The sequence below is a fragment of the Salmo salar genome, chromosome 11, assembly GCF_965601325.2.
Source record: "Salmo salar chromosome 11, fSalSal1, whole genome shotgun sequence".
In the NCBI taxonomy this organism is placed as follows: Eukaryota; Metazoa; Chordata; class Actinopteri; order Salmoniformes; family Salmonidae; genus Salmo; species Salmo salar.
In genome coordinates, this window is record NC_138301.1 from 102,572,698 (window position 1) to 102,593,842 (window position 21,145).

The 21,145-nt window shown below is 40.9% G+C and overlaps 1 protein-coding gene across 1 annotated transcript; it reads left to right on the forward strand.

The window, feature by feature from the left end:
- The first annotated feature begins 4,621 nt into the window (after positions 1-4,621).
- LOC106563198 (sodium-dependent phosphate transporter 1-B) lies at positions 4,622-21,056 on the forward strand. The gene is made up of 11 exons (XM_014128531.3): positions 4,622-4,918; positions 6,260-6,975; positions 7,137-7,277; positions 8,341-8,426; positions 8,705-8,801; positions 14,290-14,409; positions 17,111-17,380; positions 17,531-18,074; positions 18,217-18,402; positions 18,565-18,649; positions 18,926-21,056. The coding sequence occupies exons 2-11, from the start codon at positions 6,615-6,617 to the stop codon at positions 19,088-19,090; spliced, it is 2,055 nt and encodes a 684-aa protein (XP_013984006.1). The 5' UTR covers positions 4,622-4,918; positions 6,260-6,614; the 3' UTR covers positions 19,091-21,056.
- The last annotated feature ends 89 nt before the right edge of the window (positions 21,057-21,145 follow it).

Below are 21,145 nucleotides of genomic sequence, written 5' to 3' on the forward strand. Positions count from 1 at the left end.
CATTCATTTTTATGTTTTTGCAGAGGAGATATTAGTCGCTCAATTTTACATCTAAGATGTTTGGTGCTGTATTTCGCAATGAAAAAATGTGTATGAAAACGAGTCCACTCGTTGAGTGACGACAAAGACTTTATTGAAGAATCCCTATTGTTGACCAATCACCAACGAAGGGGCATAGATTTCGGCTCCTGAACTTTGGCTGGCCTTGAGAAAAAAAGTGTGTGCACGAACAGCCGACAAAACCCTTAACGAAGTCCTAAACTAACAAAAACATCACAATGTTGTCATAATATATGCACAAACTCTTCCGAACTGTTTCGCCTGGGAAGTATATGGACTATAGGTCGACCGATTAATCGGAATGGCCGATTTCAAGTTTTCATAACAATCGCTAATCGGCATTTTTGGACACCGATTATGGCCGATTACATTGCACTCCACGAGGAGACTGCGTGGTTGGCTGACTACCTGTTACGTGAGTGCAGCAAGGAGCCAAGGTAAGTTGCTAGCTAGCATTTAACTTATCTTATAAACAACAATCAATCTTAACATAATCACTAGTCAACTACACATGGTTGACGATATTACTAGTTTATCTAGCTTGTCCTGCGTTGCATATAATTGATGTGGTGCCTGTTAATTTATCATTGAATAAACGGGTGATGATTTAACAAGCGCATTCGCGAAAAAAGCACTGTCGTTGCACCAATGTGTACCTAACCATAAACATCAATGCCTTTCTTAAAATCAATACACAAGTATATATTTTTAAACCTGCATATTTAGTTAATATTGCCTACTAACATGAATTTTTTTTAACTAGGAAAATTGTGTCACTTCTCTTGTGTTCTGTGCAAGCAGAGTCAGGGTATATGCAGCAGTTTGGGCTGCCTGGCTCGTTGCGAACTGTGTGAAGACCATTTCTTCCTTACAAAGACTAATTAATTAGCCATAATTGTACATAATTATGACATAACATTTAAGGTTGTGAAATGTAACAGCAGTATTTAGACTTAGGGATGCCACCCGTTAGATAAAATATGGAACGGTTTCGTATTTCACTGAAATATATATATATTTTTTTAAATGATAGTTTCCGGATTTGACCATATTAATGACCTAAGGCTCGTATTTCTGTGTGTTATTATATTATAATTAAGTCTATGATTTGAAATGTGATAGAGCAGTCTGACTGAGCGGTGGTAGGCAGCAGCAGGCTCGTAAGCATTCATTCAAACAGCGCTTTCATGCATTTGCCAGCAGCTCTTTGCTGTGCTTCAAGCATTGCGCTGTTTATGACTTCAAGCCTATCAACCCCCGAGATTAGGCTGGCAATACTATAGTGCCTATAAGAACATCCAATAGTCAAAGGTATATGAAATAGAAATGGTATAGAGAAAAATAGACCTATAATTCCGATAATAACTACAACCTAAAACTTCTTACCTGGGAATATTGAAGACTCATGTTAAAAGGAACCACCAGCTTTCATATGTTCTCATGTTCTGAGCAAGGAACTTAAACGTTAGTTTTTTTACATGGCAAATATTGCACTTTTACTTTCTTCCACAACACTTTGTTTTTGCATTATTTAAACCAAATTGAACATGTTTCATTATTTATTTGAGGCTAAATTGATTTTATTGATGTATTATATTAAGTTAAAATAAAAGTGTTCATTCAGTATTGTTGTAATTGTCATTATTAATTGTCATATAAATTGTCATATAAATATAAAAAAATCGTCCGATTAATCGGTATCAGCTTTTTTTTGGCCCTCCAATAATCAGTATCGGTGTTGAAAAATCATAATCGGTCGACCTCTAACATGGACGCCTTTTTGGCCTCTTGCTTAAAGCCTTAGGCCTGTTCATTCTATAGCTATACTCTGCCCCCTAGTGGAGCTTTCCAGTTACTTACTATTCTTATGGCAGTGGTATTATTTTGCATTATTGTAATATTGTTTTATTGTTATATCCAGATATTTTGTTGTAATTACTAATCATTCCTCTTTATTCTGTACTTTCAGAAACCACACTCTTACGGTGTTCAACATAATTTGCCATTAACATCATACGTTTTGTACGACTAGCAACATACAGTGAACGCACACTCCTTTACAGTGTGACAGCAATTCAAGCATGGATTGCTGTCATACCTTGTCCATAGACTGCTTACAGTCTAGATATACATTAAACATGGTTAATGGTTAACTCCCACAACAGTTGTTTAGATTTTCTGAATGTCAGACTGTTCTGATAAAATGTCACTAGAGTCAGACTGGGAAGGCAGGAGAACCATGTTTACACTGGAAAGCAGTAGGGGTGGCACAGATTTTTCTGGACATCCCTCTCTGGGAACGCAGAGGGGAACAGTGGTGAAAAAAGCACCCATTTCTCATATTTGAGTAAAAGTAAAGATACCTTAATAGAAAATTACTTCAATAAAAGTGAAAGTCACCCAGGAAAATTATACTTGAGTAGAAGTCTAAAAGGTTTTAAATATACTTAAGTATCAAAAGTAAATGTAATTGCTCAAATATACTTAAGTGTCAAAAGTACAAGTATGAATCATTTCAAATTCCTTATATTAAGCAAACCAGATGGCACCAACTATTTGATTTTTTTTTTTAAATGTCAGGATAGCCAGGGGCACACTCCAACACTGAGACATAATTTACAAAGGCAGTAGGGATGACCAGCGATGTTCTCTTGATAAGTGTGTGAATTGGACCATTTTCCTGTCCTGTTAAGCATTCAAAATGTAACTAGTACTTTTGGGTGTCAGGGAAAATGTATGGATTAAAAAGTACATTATTGTCTTCAGGAATGTATCCAGGCTGTATCACAACCGGCCGTGATTGGGAGTCCCATAGGGCGGCGCAAAATTGGCTCAGTGTCGTCCGGGTTTGGCCGGTGTAGGCCGTCATTGTAAATAAGAATTTGTTCTTAATTGACTTGCCTAGTTAAATAAAGTTTCAATCAAAAAAATAGTAAAAGTAGTCAAATATAAATAGTAACGTACAGATACCCAAAAAATGACTTAAATAGTACTTTAAAGTATTTTCACTGAAGTACTTTACACCCCTGTAGGGGAAAATTTGGCAATGCACAATATTTGCAGCAAGTGCATAGGCAAGATGTAATAGATGGTATGGGGTACAGTATATACCTATGAGATGAATATTGTAGGGTATGAAAACATATAAAGCAGCATTGTTTAAGGTGGCTAGTGATACATTACATCAGGATGGCAAGATGCAGTAGATGGTATAGAGTACAGTATATACATATGAGATGAGTAATGTAGGTTATGAAAACATTATATAAAGTGGCATTGTTTAAAGTGGCTAGTGATACATCTAATTATATCAAGATGGCAAGATGCAGTAGATGGTATGGCGTACAGTATATACATATGAGATGAATAATGTAGGTTATGTAAACATTATCTAATATAAATAATATAAAGTGGCAAGTGATACATTGATTACATCAATTTTCCCATTATTATAGTGGCTTGAGTTGAGTCAGTATGTTGGCAGCAGCCACTCAATGTTAGTGATGGCTGTTTAACAGACTGATGGCCTTGAGATAGAAGCTGTTTTTCAGTCTCTCGTTTCCAGCTTTGATGCACCTGTACTGACCTCGCCTTCTGGATGTTAGCGGGGTGAACAGGCAGTGGCTCGGGTGGTTGTTGTCCTTGAGGATCTTTTAGTGCAGTGCCAATGTCTGGCGTTCACTATGAATGAAGTAACGCTTCCTATATTTTCAATTCATTTTCCACGATTGGTGAGTAAACGCTTGCGCAAAATAAAAAAAAGTTGTATAAACAGTGTTTACATTTGTTTATCCACTATACCACTGATCAGAACATCCCCTCCCTTGTTTTGGGCCACATGGAAGGGGCATATTAACCTTGATGCAACATTTGGTGCTTTTGTCATCAAATGAATGGTCATTATGGACATTTCTGTTTAGCCACCCCACTATACTATAAAGGTTGAATACAAATAAATACATAATGGAAGGGGCATATTAACCTTGATGCAACATTTGGTGCTTTTATCATCAAATGAATGGTCATTATGGAAATTTCTGTTTAGCCACCCCACTATACTGTACACTTAATGACAAATACTGTAAGATTTGAATAAATATTAGTCAGAGCTTAAATATAAGACGACAAAGAAGGTATGTGACTCCAATACAGATCAACCCGAAGGAATTTTTTTATTTAATTTTAAAAAACACAACACAATTTATTGATAACAACATCAGCCTATCAATCCGCAGTCACGGGAAATAATGCATTGTTTACTCAAAATAAAACAATTCTTAGGATGTAGCTTTGAAAAAGATATTCCACTCACTGCAAGATGAAATTAGTTCAACTAGGCCTACCACATGCTACTGGAAAATGTGCTGCTTGCCTGTTTGTGAGTTTATACAATCTATGACATTACATTTTGTGTGGGAATGTGCCATGAAGAGCCACACACAACCAAGTAGTGAAAATTGTCATCAATGAATGAATAATAAGGATACGTTGTAGCTCGATGATTGACAGGTATATCCAGTATGGGCATGAAGGGTGTGACCAAAGCACCACCCTCTGATTCTCCATAAAGACAAGCACCGGCTCGTGACTCAATCAAAACTAGCTTTTACCGGAACTATCAAGAGCTGATGCGCCTGGTTTTTACTCTGAATTTATAGGAATATAACTAAACGTAAAGAGTAGCTACGTTCATATAGCTATTTAGCTTTACATAGCTAGCTAAATTAGTTAAAGTTCAAACTAACCGTTTCCAGTGACTGTATATTTCATGATCCCGCGCGCGCTACTGTGGAAATTGTGCGCGGGTTAGATATTTGTTAGTCTTCCTTTTCATCATTGGTAACTTTTGCGACGTGTGGTAAGTTAAACTTGTCATTATTTTCAAATTCACAAATTATTATATTTGTTACGTTTGTAAAACAGTGCGGTTTCAATTTGTAACTAACGTTTGCTCGTATTAAATACTTTGACTGACTTATTACTAGGTAACGTTAACTTACTAGTTAGTTCATGATAAACATCCCTATAACTAACGTTAACAAAATGTCTAAGTTACTATGGGAATATTTCCATCACATTGACAGTACGTTGGCTAACGTTACATCGTGATGATTATGAAATCAGATAGCAGGCGCTGACTAGCTAACGTTAGCTGTAACGTTACTAGCTTGGCTAGCAAAGCTAATATAATTCATTAGAATAATTAACGCAGCGACGCGGACAATATATAGCAATTACGAAACATGGCTTGTTACTATGGCTAGTTAGCATGACTTATATGGCGCGTATTGACTATTACATGTGTTAACTAGCGCATAGACACATCAATGTGGATAGCTAGCTAACGTTAGACATTGGTCATGTTGCTAGTGCAAGTCAAGATTGAATGAATGACACGTGGTATGCGTCGTTTAACGTTAGATTTCTCGGTAGCTGGCAAACTTTGGATTCCTGTTAACCATGTTTAATGTATATCTAGCGAACTTGTGTGTGTATTGCATCGTCTTATATCAATGTTCTGCTACGTTACGTTGGTAATTCCTGTTATGTGATCTCGCTAAAGTTAGCTTTGGTGATTCTCTTCCTAAGAGTCCATCCCCAAAATGGCTTCCTTTATTGGCTTATCTTGTCAGGCAAGCCAGTCTGTACGGTAACCATTGTCATTGCACAGCGAGACATGATTATGGGAAGGAAGTTGGCTCGGTGTCGTAACGTAGCTAATACAAAATGTGAAATACCGGCAGCTCATAGCTTACTAACTAGGTAGTTGTATTTATGCTTGACAGAGCAAGTATTGTATTTATGCCTTACAGAGCAAGGGTTGACGTAAAAAAAAAAAATGTTTTCATACTGAAATTTTTATTGATTGTCCATAATTAAATGGCCTGGCCACCCGTTTTAATTTCTATAAAAGGAGGACATGGTCAGACTGTTATTTTGAGTAATTTTGCGAAAGTGATAACTACACCACACTTGGTTAAGTTATGCTTTTTTTCCCCATGAGAGTTGAACCCAAGTTGCCATTGTGGGATTTGACTATCATAAATTGACCAGCAGCAGGTTTCTGACTCCTATTGTATAGCCATGAATGGATGTGTTCTGAGGCACACTGATGTGCTGAAGTTGGAAGAAATAATTTTGTTTGTTTTAGATTGGAAGTGTTTACATAACTAAGACGTTCTCAACTGTTGTCTTTCAGGATGTTCTGCCATTCACCAACATTGACTGTTGAACAATGGGTGACCGTTTAGTCTGCATGATAGCCCAGAGCCAAAGAAACCCTAACAAAGATAGTAAAATTACAGGATAGCAATACGCCCACACTTTACCTCACCATAATTTATTTCTGTTCAGTCAGGGACAACTCATAGGCTACTCCCAGTGAGTTTAGTTAACCCTCAAACCCCTACGGGTTAGGGTCTTGAAGAGAAGTTACTGTATACACATATTGATACCTCTTTTAATTTTGCTGTTTGCAAACACCACATCTATTTTCATATACATTCCCTTATATTGTGAAGCAAATCAATCTTTAGAGAAATCAATCACGCACAATGGTTTCGACAACTATCGCCACCCTCACCCTGACGGGCACCACACTAGGGATAATGGCCCAGGTCACTGGTGGACAACTGACAGACTACATGTGGCTCCTCATAGTTGGCTTTATCATCGCCTTCATCCTAGCCTTTTCTGTGGGGGCCAATGACGTAGCGAACTCGTTTGGCACGGCAGTGGGTTCTGGAGTGGTCACCTTGCGGCAGGCATGCATCCTGGCCACTATCTTTGAGACCGTTGGCTCTGTGCTTCTGGGAGCCAAGGTCAGCGAGACCATCCGCAAGGGCATCATCGATGTGGGCATGTACAACGGCTCTGAACACGTGCTGATGGCTGGCTCTGTCAGTGCCATGTTTGGTGAGTGTTACAAATGTATTACAAGACCCCTTTTGTATGTAAGAACATGGGTTTTATTCCATCTGGATTTATTGTATGATTTGACTTGGATGTAATGTTGAAACAATGCTTTGTCGCTCCCTGTTCAAGTTGTCAATTTGGCCTTTTATGCTGATTCTCAGGTTCTGCGGTATGGCAGTTGGTGGCCTCTTTTCTCAAGCTGCCGATCTCAGGTACCCACTGCATTGTGGGTGCTACCATTGGCTTCTCTCTGGTAGCCAGAGGTCAACAGGGGGTCAGGTGGCTGGAACTCCTCCGGATTGGTGAGTCCGCAGCTTCCATTATCCACAGCTTACTTTGACGTTATCGTCATTGTCTAAGTAAAATAAACCGCTGCATTATGTTGCATGTTTTCCAGTCAGACATGTTTATACATTAATGCCAGTGTCTGGTAGTGCAGAGCGATTAACCAAAATGTAGTTTTGTTTCAGTTAAATAATTGACCAAGTCCATTTTATTTCTTTTTTTGTGTGAGCCCAACGTGCCGTTTCTATATAAAGAAATCAAATCCTTCACGAGAGAAGTCAAGAACTATGTGGGACGCTGAGCTGAAGGGAGTTGTAGTTTTCACTAAGCAAATATTCCACCTATTTCAGCACAGAAACGTGTTAATTCACTACAATGACCATTGCGCACCTGTTCTTTCTGGCTCAGAGGTGCCTTCTACGTTAGGTTGGATACACACAGACCGCATGAGAGAGGAATGTACACAATGATGAGAGGTGGATAGACAAGTTCGCAAAGTATGCCTTATACATTTTGAAGAACTAGTCAAATTAATTTGTCAGACTGCTCTGCAGCAAACTTAAGCAGGCTAGCCTAGCTAAATATGATGACTAAAGTCCGTTTCGTATGTGGAGCAGAGATGACGTTGTCTTGCTGGTTGCTCCAGCCTAAGCAGAGATGAGATGATGACTTTAAGGAATGAACAAGTGTGTGCGTCATTTTCCAGTGACATGCTTGCTTACGAACCTTCCCAACAATGCAGTTTAAAAAATGTAATAGTAACAAACACGAGGAATAAAATAAAGTACACAAGAATGGAGCTATATAAAGAGGGTACCAGTTAAAAATGAAATAATTACAAGAAATATTGTTATTTCATAGTATTATTTCTATTGATGTCTACCCAATGTGGACCTGACAGATAATGAATATATTCATAGTTATAGCAATTGAATGTTCGCTATTTTTGCTTTGGAATTCCCTTTAAAAATCTCTTAGTTTCATAATGCATTTAATGTTCAAAACAATAATCGCTCGGTGCTAGTGTCTGGTGTTCTTCCTGAGAGCACGGTGCAATGCTAATTGTTCTAATCTCCGCAGTTGCCTCCTGGTTCCTCTCCCCCCTTCTGTCTGGCATCATGTCAGGCGTCCTTTTCTACTTTGTACGTATGTTCATCTTGCACAAGGTAAGCTGAGTAAAATCCACTTATCTAGATGTCCTTACAAATTGTATGGAGCTTCCTGTTGGAAATTGTTGTTGGCTATGTGCCGGACCTTAAATGATGTCCCAAGCAAGGTCATTAGAATAAAGCCATTCCTTGTTCTTTGGAGAGAAGTGTCACTCCATGTTATCTCACATCAATTCATATCAAATTTACAGACACCCCTTTTCTGCCATCAAATGTAACCTGACAGTACAATAGAGATCATAGTGTTTCTGACTGTTCTGTTTGTCCCCTTGCAGAAAGACCCAGTGCCCAACGGTCTGAAGGCCCTGCCTGTCTTCTATGCTGTCACCATGATGATCAACCTGTTCTCCATCATCTTCACTGGAGCTCCAAGTGAGTATCGTTGGCACACTCTGCCTTCACCTTGCATGCCTGCCTGCAGCCACGGCCTAAAATAAACTGCTCCCTCAGCCAGCCAACCGGATCCCCACACTTTTCCCAAACTGTTTACTGTTCTCAGAGAAGGCCTGTTTATTTTAACCTGTTGTGTTTTGGCACTTTTCTTGAATGTGGTGTGGGTCATAACAGAATGAAATTGCAGAGAGGAGCACTGCACAACAGAGCTGGAAATAGGTTTTCTCTTACTTCAATGTCTGTCCCTTTCCCACACGGAGGAGGAAAAATGGAAGTTAAGAGGGCGTTAACTCGGCCATTGGCAGTCTTTTTGATTATCAGTAGTGTCATTGAGAGCACTGAAAATGTTTAGGTCTGCTATATTGTTCACTTTTTAGGTTTTGTAACTCTTATTAAATGAGCAACTTTTGCTCCTTTTTGTTTTCTTCTACCTACAGGACCGAACAGTTCAAGAAGTCAACTGGCCTGGGCCATTAAATGAAGGCTATAGGCCAGAGTATGCACTGTGTATAAATGCACACTCAGAGGAGACCACATGCAATCAGTCACATACTGTACTGTTAAGTCAGTCACACCTACGTGTGAGTGTCCTGTACGTGGGGACATTTTAGTCTGGGGTACCTCACATGAAGTTTCATACAGCGATTGCATTCCAGGAATCCTGCTGTTCAATGAATTCCCACACAACTGAGAAGAGATCAGGGAGTGATTTAATAGTAGAACCAGATATTACATACTGACATGTCGGCCTACTGTATTCACACACACTGAGGAGGACGTGTATCCTTACACGTACTGGCACACTTTTAGACTGGCCACTGCATGTAACTGGAGCCAGCTTATTACCAGGCTAATCCTGATCTTTAGCCACACTTGGTCAGTCACTTCCTCATGTTATACAATGCATTCGGAAAGTATTCAGATCCCTTCAATTTTCCACATTGTTACATTACAGCCTTACTCTAAAATGGTTTAAATAGTTTTTTCCCCCTACACACAATCCCTCATAATGACAAAGCGAAAACTAGTTTTTTATTTTTTTTCTAATTTATTAAAACATTTAAAATAACTTTATTTCCATAAGTATTCTGACCCTTTGCTATGTGACTTGAAATTGAGCTCAGGTGGGGGGGGCCCTTGGTTAGGGAGGTGATCAAAAACACTATGGTCACTCTGACAGAGCTCCAGGGTTCCTCTGTGGAGATGGTTGTCCTACTGGAAGGTTCTCCCCATCTCTGCTGCGCACCACCTTTATGGTAGAGTGGCCAGACTGAAGCCACTCCTCAGTAAAAGGCACATGACCGCCCGCTTGGAGTTTGCCTAAAGGACTGACCATGTGAAACAAGATTCTCTGGTCTGTTGAAACCAAGATTGAACTCTTTGGCCTGAATGCCAAGCGTTACGTCTGGAGGAAGCCTGGCACCATCATCCCTACTGTGAAGCCTGGTGGCAGCATCATGCTGTGGGGATGTTTTCAGCAGCAGGGAATGGGAGACTAGTCCTGGTCAAGGGAAAGGTGAATGGAGCAAAGTACAGAGAGCCTTGATGAAAACCTGCTCAGGACCTCAGACTGGGGCGAAGGTTCACCTTCCAACAGGACAACGACCCTAAGCACACAGCCAAGACAACGCAGGAGTGGCTCCAGGACAAGTCTCTGAATGTCCATGAGTGTCCCAGCCAGAGCCCGATCTCGAACCCCATCAAACATCTCTGGTGACACCTGAAAATAGCTGTGCAGCGACGCTTCCCTTCCAACCTGACAGAACTTGAGAGGATCTTCAGAGAAGAATGGGAGAAACTTGCCGAATACAGGGGTGCCAAGCTTGTAGTGTAATACCCAAAAAGACTCCAGTCTGTAATCGCTGTCAAAGGTGCTTCAACAATGTACTGAGTAAAGGGTCTCAATACTTATGTAAATGTGATATTTCAGATTATTCTTTTGTGCAACAATTTCTAAACCGGTTTTTGCTCTGTCATTATGGGGTGTTGTGTGTAGATTGATGAGAAGCGAAACAAAATGTTATCCATTTTAGAATAAGGCTGTAATGTAACAAATTGTGGGAAAAGTCAAGGGGTCTGGATACTTTATGAATGCAAGTGGCTGAGTTTAAGAATTCAAAATGAGACAGGAGTCCATGAATAGTCTCTTCCCCATTTTTATTTTCTGGTACAGATCATTCCGGTGCAATGTATCTAAGTGGGTTATACCATTTCAGAACACAATTCAGCTGTGTGCTCTCAAGAAGTATTTTGTCCTTGGAGGAACCACTGTAATCGCAGGATAAGTAATGGTTAACACCAAAAGGATATATATTTTTTGTTGTTGCTGCATTTCTACCCCAAGTTGTAAAACAGTGTAGTGGTGACTAATCTGCTAGTGTAATACAGCCATTATTAAATTCAATGGGTGAAGAGGGGGGCGGAGTCAAGACAGAACTGTACATTTGGTCTCCTGTTTTAGAACTCCATGTTCCTCTGGTTTTACTTTAACATGGGGGTGTAGAAGCACAAACAATATAACATAACTTTCCTATACACAATATAGCCAGTCCTAGTGCCAGAGACCCCAGTTGGAACTAGTGAAAAATGAATAACTCTGGCCATAGGTCAAGAGAGGATCATTTTGAAGAGAGACCTTGTTAATCACCTGGACTCTCATTTTAGCAAAGCTCTAGTTAGTCATTCAGAAGCTGTGCTGTAACGCAAGGTTTCCCAACATGCGATTTGTCCCGTGGGTAACTTATTTGAGCCCAATGTTTTCTGTGTAAAAATTGTGTATTTTACACACACACACGTGTGTATCGTTGTACATAAGACTTTAAAAAACTCGCCACATCAGCTACAAGTGACTTGAATTTTGGGAATCTGTTCCAAAGTATAGCCATGCATAATAGCGACGTGTGATCGTATAGAAATCAAGGTTTTAAAGTTGTTGTTTTTTGTGTCAAATTATCTGTTTGGGCTTCTTGCGGTCATTTTGTAATCTGCTAATTAGAGCGCGGCTGAATCTAGTTGATGATCCCTGTAGATGGGCCATAGATTGAAAAGCTTCGCCAACAGAGGAAAGGGCGACGTCACTAATGTATATGACCATGTCAACATTTTGATTTTTGGAACCAAGCAAATACTGGTCTTGTTACAGAAAATATCTATTTCTTCACTTACATAACCTGCTAACTGTGTACTTTCAAACAACATCCCATTCAACAAACAAAAAAAAGAGGGCTCCAGTGGACACCCCCCTTGTCCCTGCATTTCAGTATGCGTTAGCTGGAATGTAAATTTTCTGCTTCGGTTCCCCTTTGAAAAACAAACGGCTGGTGGCTTGGTTGCTTAGGGGACACTAAACAATCAGGAAAATAGAAATGTGGAGAAGCAGAGAAGGGGTTTATTAAACTGAGCTGTGACTCAGAATACACGTGGTGTATATGGTACTTCAAATTACTAATTATAAACTGGGTGGTTCGAGCCCTGAATGCTGATTGGCTGAAAGCTGTGCTGTATCAGACTGTATGTCAGGGGTATGGCATTTTATTTTTTACTCTTCTAATTACGTTTTTAACCAGTTTATAATAGCAATAAGGCACCTTGGGGATTTGTGGTATATGGCCAGTATACCACACCCTCTCAGGCCTTGTATCTTAATTAGACCCTAATAGGCAAGCAACAGTAAGTTAGTGCCTCTGAAATAGTTTGAGTAGCCAACTTTTTATCTTCGTACAGTTAGGAAAAGCTGAGCGCTAAACCTTGAACAAAAGTATTTTCAGTGTTACTTTTTTTAGTCTGTCAACATTCGGTTTATTCAACTAGTTTGTAGGAGTGACACATAGACGGGGACAATGAAGAGGATAATTGGCCAAAACCACCAGCCCAAATATACAATGAGTCATAAATGGTTATTTAATTGTCACTGCCATGAGGGATGGGGCTGAACCGCTGCTGGAAAATGACAACAAACCATGTTATTGTGTAAAGTAGGCCACGGGATGCAGAGGTTACAAGGGAGGGGTTTGGAACGCAGACGTGGTTAAATTCCACTTCCTGAGCCCTCATTCATCCCACTGCGTAAGCTGTGTGGCTCTGTTTAAAACGACTGGGTCGTTGCTATTAGCTTTTTTTTATAGAATTATTATATTTTTTTTCTCTGTAGAGATGTGATTCACAAAAGGCCATCAACATGGAAATGTTCTTCTGCACATACTGAATAATACAGACCCCATTCTCTCCTCTTTGGGGGTCACTTATTTTTGCCAACTCTTAATTTGGCACCAGCCCCCCCCCCCCCCCCCAACAATGTCTACTGGCTGCACCTGTTTTGGGCCAGTCATTCGAGACTAGTCTAATGAAAGAAGCCTCAGCCGTTCGTGAAAGAGAAATTATACCACCCCCTTCTCATTCCCTCGTCCCTCCTGGAGGGGGGTGAGTATGTTGCGTAACTAAATACATATTGCTGATGTGCCACTGCCTGTAGTCTTCTGTCGCAGAATGTGAGGGTGAGTCAGACTACCTAGGAGAGCGCATGGCGCACTCTGCCCTTTAACCAACACAGACTCACTGTTGTCTCTGGGCCTTGGCCTTCATTTCCTTTTGTTTGTTCAAATCCCAGTCTAGAGTCTATTTATTTTACGTGTGGTCAAGGTCAACTTGAATTTTCACGCAGCACTTGTTTTTTTTTACTCCGACTATGTTGCTAACTCCAACATGTCGCTGGCTGCTGTTCCCCAAGGGGGATCTGTAATGGTCCTTCTCCCTGCCAACAGCATGCACAAGACTACGTTGACAACCCCACACACACTACTGCAGGCTTGGCACCAGATGCCCTTTATGCTCCAGCGGACACTGTTAAAGTAAATTTGAAGGCCTCCTTGTTGATTTCTTTTTTCCTTTTTTAATTCTCCAAGTACTCTCATCTAGCCTTCTAAGGCAATCACTCACTGTCCATGTGCAGTTGGAGGCAGGGGTCCATTTGGGTCACTGCGACATCCCTTGTCATTCACATGCTCTCCTCCATGCGGCATTGCGTAACTGTTCTATGGGCACACACACACACCATATTTGACTGGGATATTTGCCACTTGCTGTGGCTCATCCTTGTAGCTAGTGGTGGTGTATGTGTTTGAGGTAGTACTTAATTTCCCCCTGGAAATATGACCATGTGCATTAATGGAAGACTTAGCTTCCAATTGATAATTCTAGCATTTTACCTTCTACATTTTAAATGTTTTTTTCTCTGTGCTCAATGTTTATTTTTTTTATCCTATTGAAAATTATATTGTATAATTTAGAAATATTTTCTAATGTAAATATAAGAACAGGCTTTTGTAGTTCTACCACTTATAGGTGAGGATCCAGATAGACTATTTAGTCACAATGCCAACTGTTTTCTTAATCTTTAGAAAGGTAGTGCCTGCTGCCTTGTTTTTCAAAACGAGCTTTCCTCTCTCTGTTTCCCCTTCTGTTACTCCAGTGCTTGGATTTGACAAGGTCCCATGGTGGGGCACACTGCTCATCTCTTTGACCTGTGGTGTGCTTACCGCCCTGTTGGTCTGGTTCATTGTCTGCCCACGCCTCAAGAAGAAGATCGAACGTAAGTCTCAATTTTGTATTTCTTTTGTTATGGCACCCTTGTTATAAAGTTCACGTGTTTTAATTTAGAGAATTTCATTCCATGGTCTTACCTGGAAAATAAGTTGAGTGTGGTTAGGTTGATGCATTGCATTAGGCACTGAACAAGTGTCAGGGATTCAAGGGAAATTTCACAATTTTTCAACATCATATTCATCTCCAGTGTCACCCCAACCCATATACTGTATGTGAAAATAGCTTGTTTTGTAGGAAAAAAGATGGTGTAATAAAAGTTAGATTTTTAACCAATTATAGGTAGACATTGCCTACTAATTGTCTAATTGCTTGATGTCATTGGAAACGCTTACCTTCCTCTGTCCTTTTTATACAAAACATGTGCCATTTACACATGTTGGGGTGGTGCTGGAGATGATTAAGTAGACAAACTGAAATGTGCCTTTTAATATGGCACGTGTCTGGCCTCTATCATTCATGCCAATTGTTTAATCCAGCAAATGCATTCGGGGCTGCAGATATTTTTATCTTTTACACATTAATTCTGTGTGGTGACTTGTCTTGGAACCCAAAAAATGACAACTTCTAAAGTCAGACTGTTTTATACTAATCAGCTTTAAATTGACAATGAGCTTAAAATGCAGGTGGATAATTGTGCTGTTCAAAAGTAGACCCTTCTATTAATAGTGAAAGTCAATCACATCACATGATGTTCTGAAATCCAGGATTTTAAAAGTTAAAAACCCTTTCTTAAATAGCCTCCTTTTATCGTAACTTCACTATAAAGGGCCAATGGTGCATCTTGTGAAAGGTGAAATGCATGGGATGCTGAGATCAATCTGAATGACCATGAATGAACTGTCTGGGATGGTTCTAGTACAGCAGACAGAGGCAGCCTAATTGGATCATAGCAATCCACTAATGGGCCTTTACCTCCTTGACTAGAATAGCCATGGGTTGACTTAAGGCATTGACGCGACGTTAGCACTGCATCACAGGGTTAAGACTGTGCGGGTGACTCGACTGACATGGCTCTAGTCAAATTAACGGCTAGCGTCTCTGGGAAAGTTTTGCTGATGCAAAAAGGTCAACTGGCTAGGTAGCAGACAAATGATCAGATGACCACGTGGTGGCCATATGTTTGCATTGAGTATCTGATTTTGTCTGAAACCATAAAGTCATGCAGGATACATTACATTTCAGACCTTATCTACATAGGCCTACATGTAAAGGTGTTTGTGCTATCGACTATGTAAGTATAAATATGTCATAATCAAATTTTATTGGCCATATACACCTATTTAGCAGATGTTATTGCAGATGTTGTGAAATTAGCCCTGGTTATGCAATTCCTATGTGAACCTTAACTGCTGAGGTGTATAAGAACCATATGTGCTGTCTAGGGATGTAACGGTGCGCATTGGTCTCCGGTTCAAACCTTTTAAGATACAACTGCATCAGTCCGTGCACCCCAAACTGTTCCAAATGTAGCATGCATCGGTCAGAAAATGTATACACAAGTTACGATTCACGTTTGTTGCTCATTACTTTTTGTTTCTACCTTCCGAAAATACCTCATCTTTTGTGACAACTGATGCATCCTCTCCTTCGGTGACAAGCTAAGCATGTAACTGTTGACAGTCATTGATCGACAAGTCATTTTTGCATGCCGAACAACCCTAGGGACCATAACTAGCCTAGTCAGACTGCGCCCAGCTTCGCGTGCTTACTAATGCAAGATCTTCCACATCTGCATGGCACCTTCAGCATTCAAACACTAAAATGGCCTGTGTGCTTTATTAGTTGAGTGGCAATTTGTTTATCTATGCGCTGTTCAATTGTTTTACTGGAATAGAAGTAAGCTATGAGACTACTCATCTGGCTATACCTGCTTACAATAGATTTTATTTAGATTGTTCAGGTTCACCATCAGCAATCATTTTGGTAGTTTGTGTAAATCCAATCTGTGCATATGTTGTTTTTTTTGATAATTTCATGGTGCTGAGGGAAACAAGTTCATTTTCTGTTCACTCACTTGAATTCGATTTAGTTTGTTTTTGTGAGCCCAACGTGCCGTTTCTCCAGAGAAATCAAATCATTCACGAGAGAAGTCAAGAACTATGTCAGACGCTGGGCTGAAGAGTTGTAATTTTCATTAAACAAATATTCAACCTAGTTCAGCGCGTAAATGTGGTGATTAACTACAATGACCGTAATCACTGCGCCTGTTTTTTTTTCCCCCAGCTCGGACACTGTTTATATGCAAAATCACTTTAACCATACCTACATGTACATACTACCTCAATTAGCCCGACGTACATAGCCTCGCTACTGTTATTTTTCACTGTCTTTATTTCTTATCTATTGTTCACCTAATGCTTTTTTATTTATTTTTTATTTTTATTGTACTATTGGTTAGGGCCTGTAAGTAAGCATTTCACTGTAAGGTCTACACCTGTTCTATTCGGTGCACGTGACAAACTTTGATTTGACTTGGACTGAGTGGGCGTTGCGAGAGGTTTCGCTCTTGACAAAATCAGTCCAAAATGATTGTTTAAAATGTACCGTTCCTGTATTGGAACCCATGTATCAAATCGTCTTGAAAGGGGAAGATGCACATCCCTAGTGCCATCTCATGTTACCTTACTGTACTGTATTCGTGTTTGGACTCGGCCCAGGCAGTCTAATTCCACCTTCTTCCCCTCCAGGAAAAATCAAGTCTTCCAGCCCCTCTGAGAGCCCACTGATGGATAAGAGGGAACTGAGGGAGGAGCCTGTACCCTGTACCATCCTGAAGCCTGTCCCTGAGGAGCCCCCTTCACCCCCCTCCACCGTTGACCCAGACACCCCCTACCCTGAAGACCCAGACTCCCCCTCCCAGCTTCCCCAAGAGGAGCGCAGGGTAACCTTTGACATTGGAGATTCTGATGATGGTGACAACAAGGAAGGCAAGGAGTCTGAGAATGGCAATGTCAATGGTAAGTGTGAGTCATGGGGAGGTTATGGCTGCCTTGGTAAAGTGAGAAAATTGGATAATTTTTTTTTTATAAAGTAATTCATTTTCCATGACTCACTGACTACAGAGCTTGCTTGCACTGTTCCTGACTTTTACATATATTTTTATTCAGTCCAAAAAGTGCAGTTCAGCAATGATGTGCAGTTCAGCAACGGCCCAGCCCACGTCCCCAGCAACGGTTACAGCCAGTACCACACTGTGCACAAGGACTCTGGCCTCTACAAGGACCTGCTGCACAAGCTCCACCTTGCCAAGGTAGGCGACTGCATGGGGGAGGCAGGCGACAGACCCATCCGCCGCAACAACAGCTACACCTCTTACACCATGGCCATCATCGGCATGCACGGGGACTTCCGGCCCAAAGAGGGCGAGTTCCACGCCAGCGAGGACAAGGGTACAGAGGAGAAGAAGAAGCGTGTCCGCATGGACAGCTACACTAGCTACTGCAACGCTGTGGCCGAGCACGGGGCTCCTGAGGGCCTGGGGGAAGCAGAGGTGACTCTGGAGATGGGAGAGGAGGACGCTGGCAGCAGCCGCAGCTCTCTGGAGGAGGATAGGCAGGACCGGGACCGCCCTGAGGTCTCTGAGCTCTTCAGGTTTCTCCAGATCCTCACTGCCTGCTTCGGCTCCTTTGCCCATGGAGGCAATGACGTCAGGTAGGGAGATGTTCCATCTTGGATGAATAGTCATTTATTTTTTATATCTTTCTGGACTAGCAATAGGGTTGCTGCCTCTGTATGTTCATGTAGAGGGACTTTTTGTATGCGTTTTAGTAACCCAGTCTCTTTTCTCCTGCAGCAATGCCATTGGTCCCTTGGTAGCTCTGTGGCTGGTTTACAATAGTGGTTCGGTCAACTCCAGCGCCCCGACACCCATCTGGCTGCTGTTGTACGGAGGAGTTGGCATCTGCCTCGGACTCTGGGTGTGGGGTCGCAGGGTTATCCAGACCATGGGCAAGGACCTCACCCCCATCACTCCCTCCAGGTATGTGCCAGACATCACAGAACTGACTAAATCAAACATTCAAATGGCACCCTTACAGCATAACATTCCCCACAGACCTGAGACTTCACACTATCTGTGAAATTAGACACATACACAGGCAGAACCAACTGGTGACTCAAGCCTGGTTTTCTTTCCCTTCAGTGGTTTCAGCATTGAACTTGCCTCAGCCCTGACCGTTGTGGTTGCCTCCAACATTGGCTTGCCTGTCTCCACCACCCACTGTAAGGTAAGCTGTTCAGACTCAGACACTGTGGTCTGATGCTGAGACATGAAGGGGAGTATGCCTTAGTAATGTGGAAGGCAGGGAGCCGTAAACAGGATGTCTGAATTTGGTGGTTCAAACTGGTTCTAATTTCCACTTCTTTTTTTTGAAACACTCAAACCAAGATTAAAAACTGAATCCAGTCTGCTACTGTCACGGGGAGTGTTGACCATTTCTTCTTAATGGGTCATGGATTCTAATTGGTTAACAAAGTTCTGTGTGTTAATCGTGTGTTGCCAGGTGGGATCTGTGGTAGCGGTTGGCTGGCTGCGCTCCAGGAAGGGTGTGGACTGGCGTCTGTTCCGGAACATCTTTGTGGCCTGGTTTGTTACTGTGCCCATTTCAGGCCTGATCAGCGCTGCCATCATGGCCCTCTTCACCTACGTCATCCTCTCCACCCCATAACAGGGGAGGAGAGAACAAGCGCCCACTCGTGACGGGGGGCGGAAAGAGAAGGGGTTGGAAGGTGGATATAGCCCGCTAACCCCATGCCAACACACCGAAGGAAAGAAATGCATAAAAAATAAAAAATGTGTTAAAAGGAAAAAAAGGACGTTGTGATACGGGCCTGTGGTTCTTGGCTACATCATTTCCAACCTTAAGTGATGATTGTGTTCGTTTATGCGCCAGATCACTTCCAATGGGAACATTTTGTTTTCTTTGTCATTGTTTTTTTTTCTGACTTGGCAGAATTTATTTTTCAATGCTCATGATCTTGTAAAAATAGCTAATCAAATCAACAATTAATTTTTTTCTTATACTCCACTACTTACTTTTTTTTACCGTGTAATTATGTACATATACCATGTTCCTGTTTTTTAATCTTATTTTACAAGTTTGGATGACATTACAACGCAGTATTAGCCTTTAGTGAAGCATCTATTTCGCCTGTCATACATAACACATGCTCAGAATAACTTAGAATAAACAGTATATTTTTAGGTTGAAAGTGAGGTTATTGGTGTTCTTTCTCTACCTTTTAAATGCCATTGTCAAGAGAATGTGTTTGTCTTGTCACTAAATATTTTTAAGAATTGTGTGTACTTGGAACTGGTTGCCTTGTTTTTCCTTTTGTGCAGGGGAGTTTCAGTTTTCCCCTTGCCATTTGCTGATCGAACTGAGTTTGACTGTTGTTACTCAGCCATTCTACAGAGTTATTGGTCTGTAGATAAGTACAGGAAATGATGTGCTAGCCCCTCAGAGCTAATTCTCTCAGCTTCCCCTCTGCTTTCTCAACTTTTTACAATGATCCCTCAGCTTTTCTGTACTCTCACTATTTGGCTCTTGTGAAAGTTATTCTAAAGAAATTAAATGTTATGCAGTGTCAGACAACCTAATTTAACTGAAACCTGCTCAACCGGAAACTAGACTGAGTAGAGGCTGCATTTGACAGGCAAATCTATCCCTTCCTCATTGTAGGTCAACAACGCAACACCTGGCTGTGGATTAGACCCCTTTGTCTATCCAGTTACCATAATGCTTTTGTTTTGAGCATAGATGGTGTTACTAGGTGACCTGACCTCTCACCTTCCAAAGTTGAGCTCCCACCACCCTGGCTTTTGGGACATCATTATTTAGTTGGGAAAATGGCTAAAATGTCTTCATGACATGTTTGTCTGAAACAGTAGTCTATTTTTAATCTGGCAGGTTGATAAATACAATTTGTTTTTTTTAATGGGATCATTGTAAAAAGTTGAATTTCTCATCCTTTTCCCAATAGTTTCATCATTTTCTTGCAGCAAAACAATCCAGTACCATAAGTATCTGTTCTGGGTCTGCTTTGGTGTTATTGATGGTGATGGCAGACCTTTTACCTGAAAACAAGGTAAATCTGAATAAATGTACTGATGGAATGTTGGTAAATGCAGAGAGGCGCACTTAAATGAAGTCCTTAGATTTCCTGTTTTAAACTTGATTGCATCAAACTAGATGGTGTAATGCGTTAGTTCTGCTCAAGCCTTCTGTAGTCTGTTTTGCAAAATAGCTGCAGAATTGTAATTTGCCTGTACTGTTGGTCTGTGGAATGTATACTTGCCAACACATCAGGTTGCTCTTGCCACCCTCTCACAGCTATATGTTTTATATCTGGTTGATGAGATTAGTGTGAGAGACATCAGGTTGCTACCCTGAACCTGGTGGATGTTTTTGACCGGTGTGGTGTGTGTGGACCTTGCCCAGATGCTCTGTTGGAAAGAGGGGGGCATACATTGCTGCTGTGATGCCACCAAGAGTTGCGGTACTGAGCTGCTGCACTACTAAACTCATTTAGAGTTATAGTTGCCTTAAAATAGCTTTTTTTTTGGCACCAAAGAAAATACTGGTTTGTTATGCACAGACAGAATACATTTGGAGGAATAAAAATGGAAAGCTATCATGTTTTTGTATTTTCATTATTTTCTTATGTATTCAAATGTTTTTAAAGACTCACTTTTCATCATACATTCTAAATAAACCTCAATG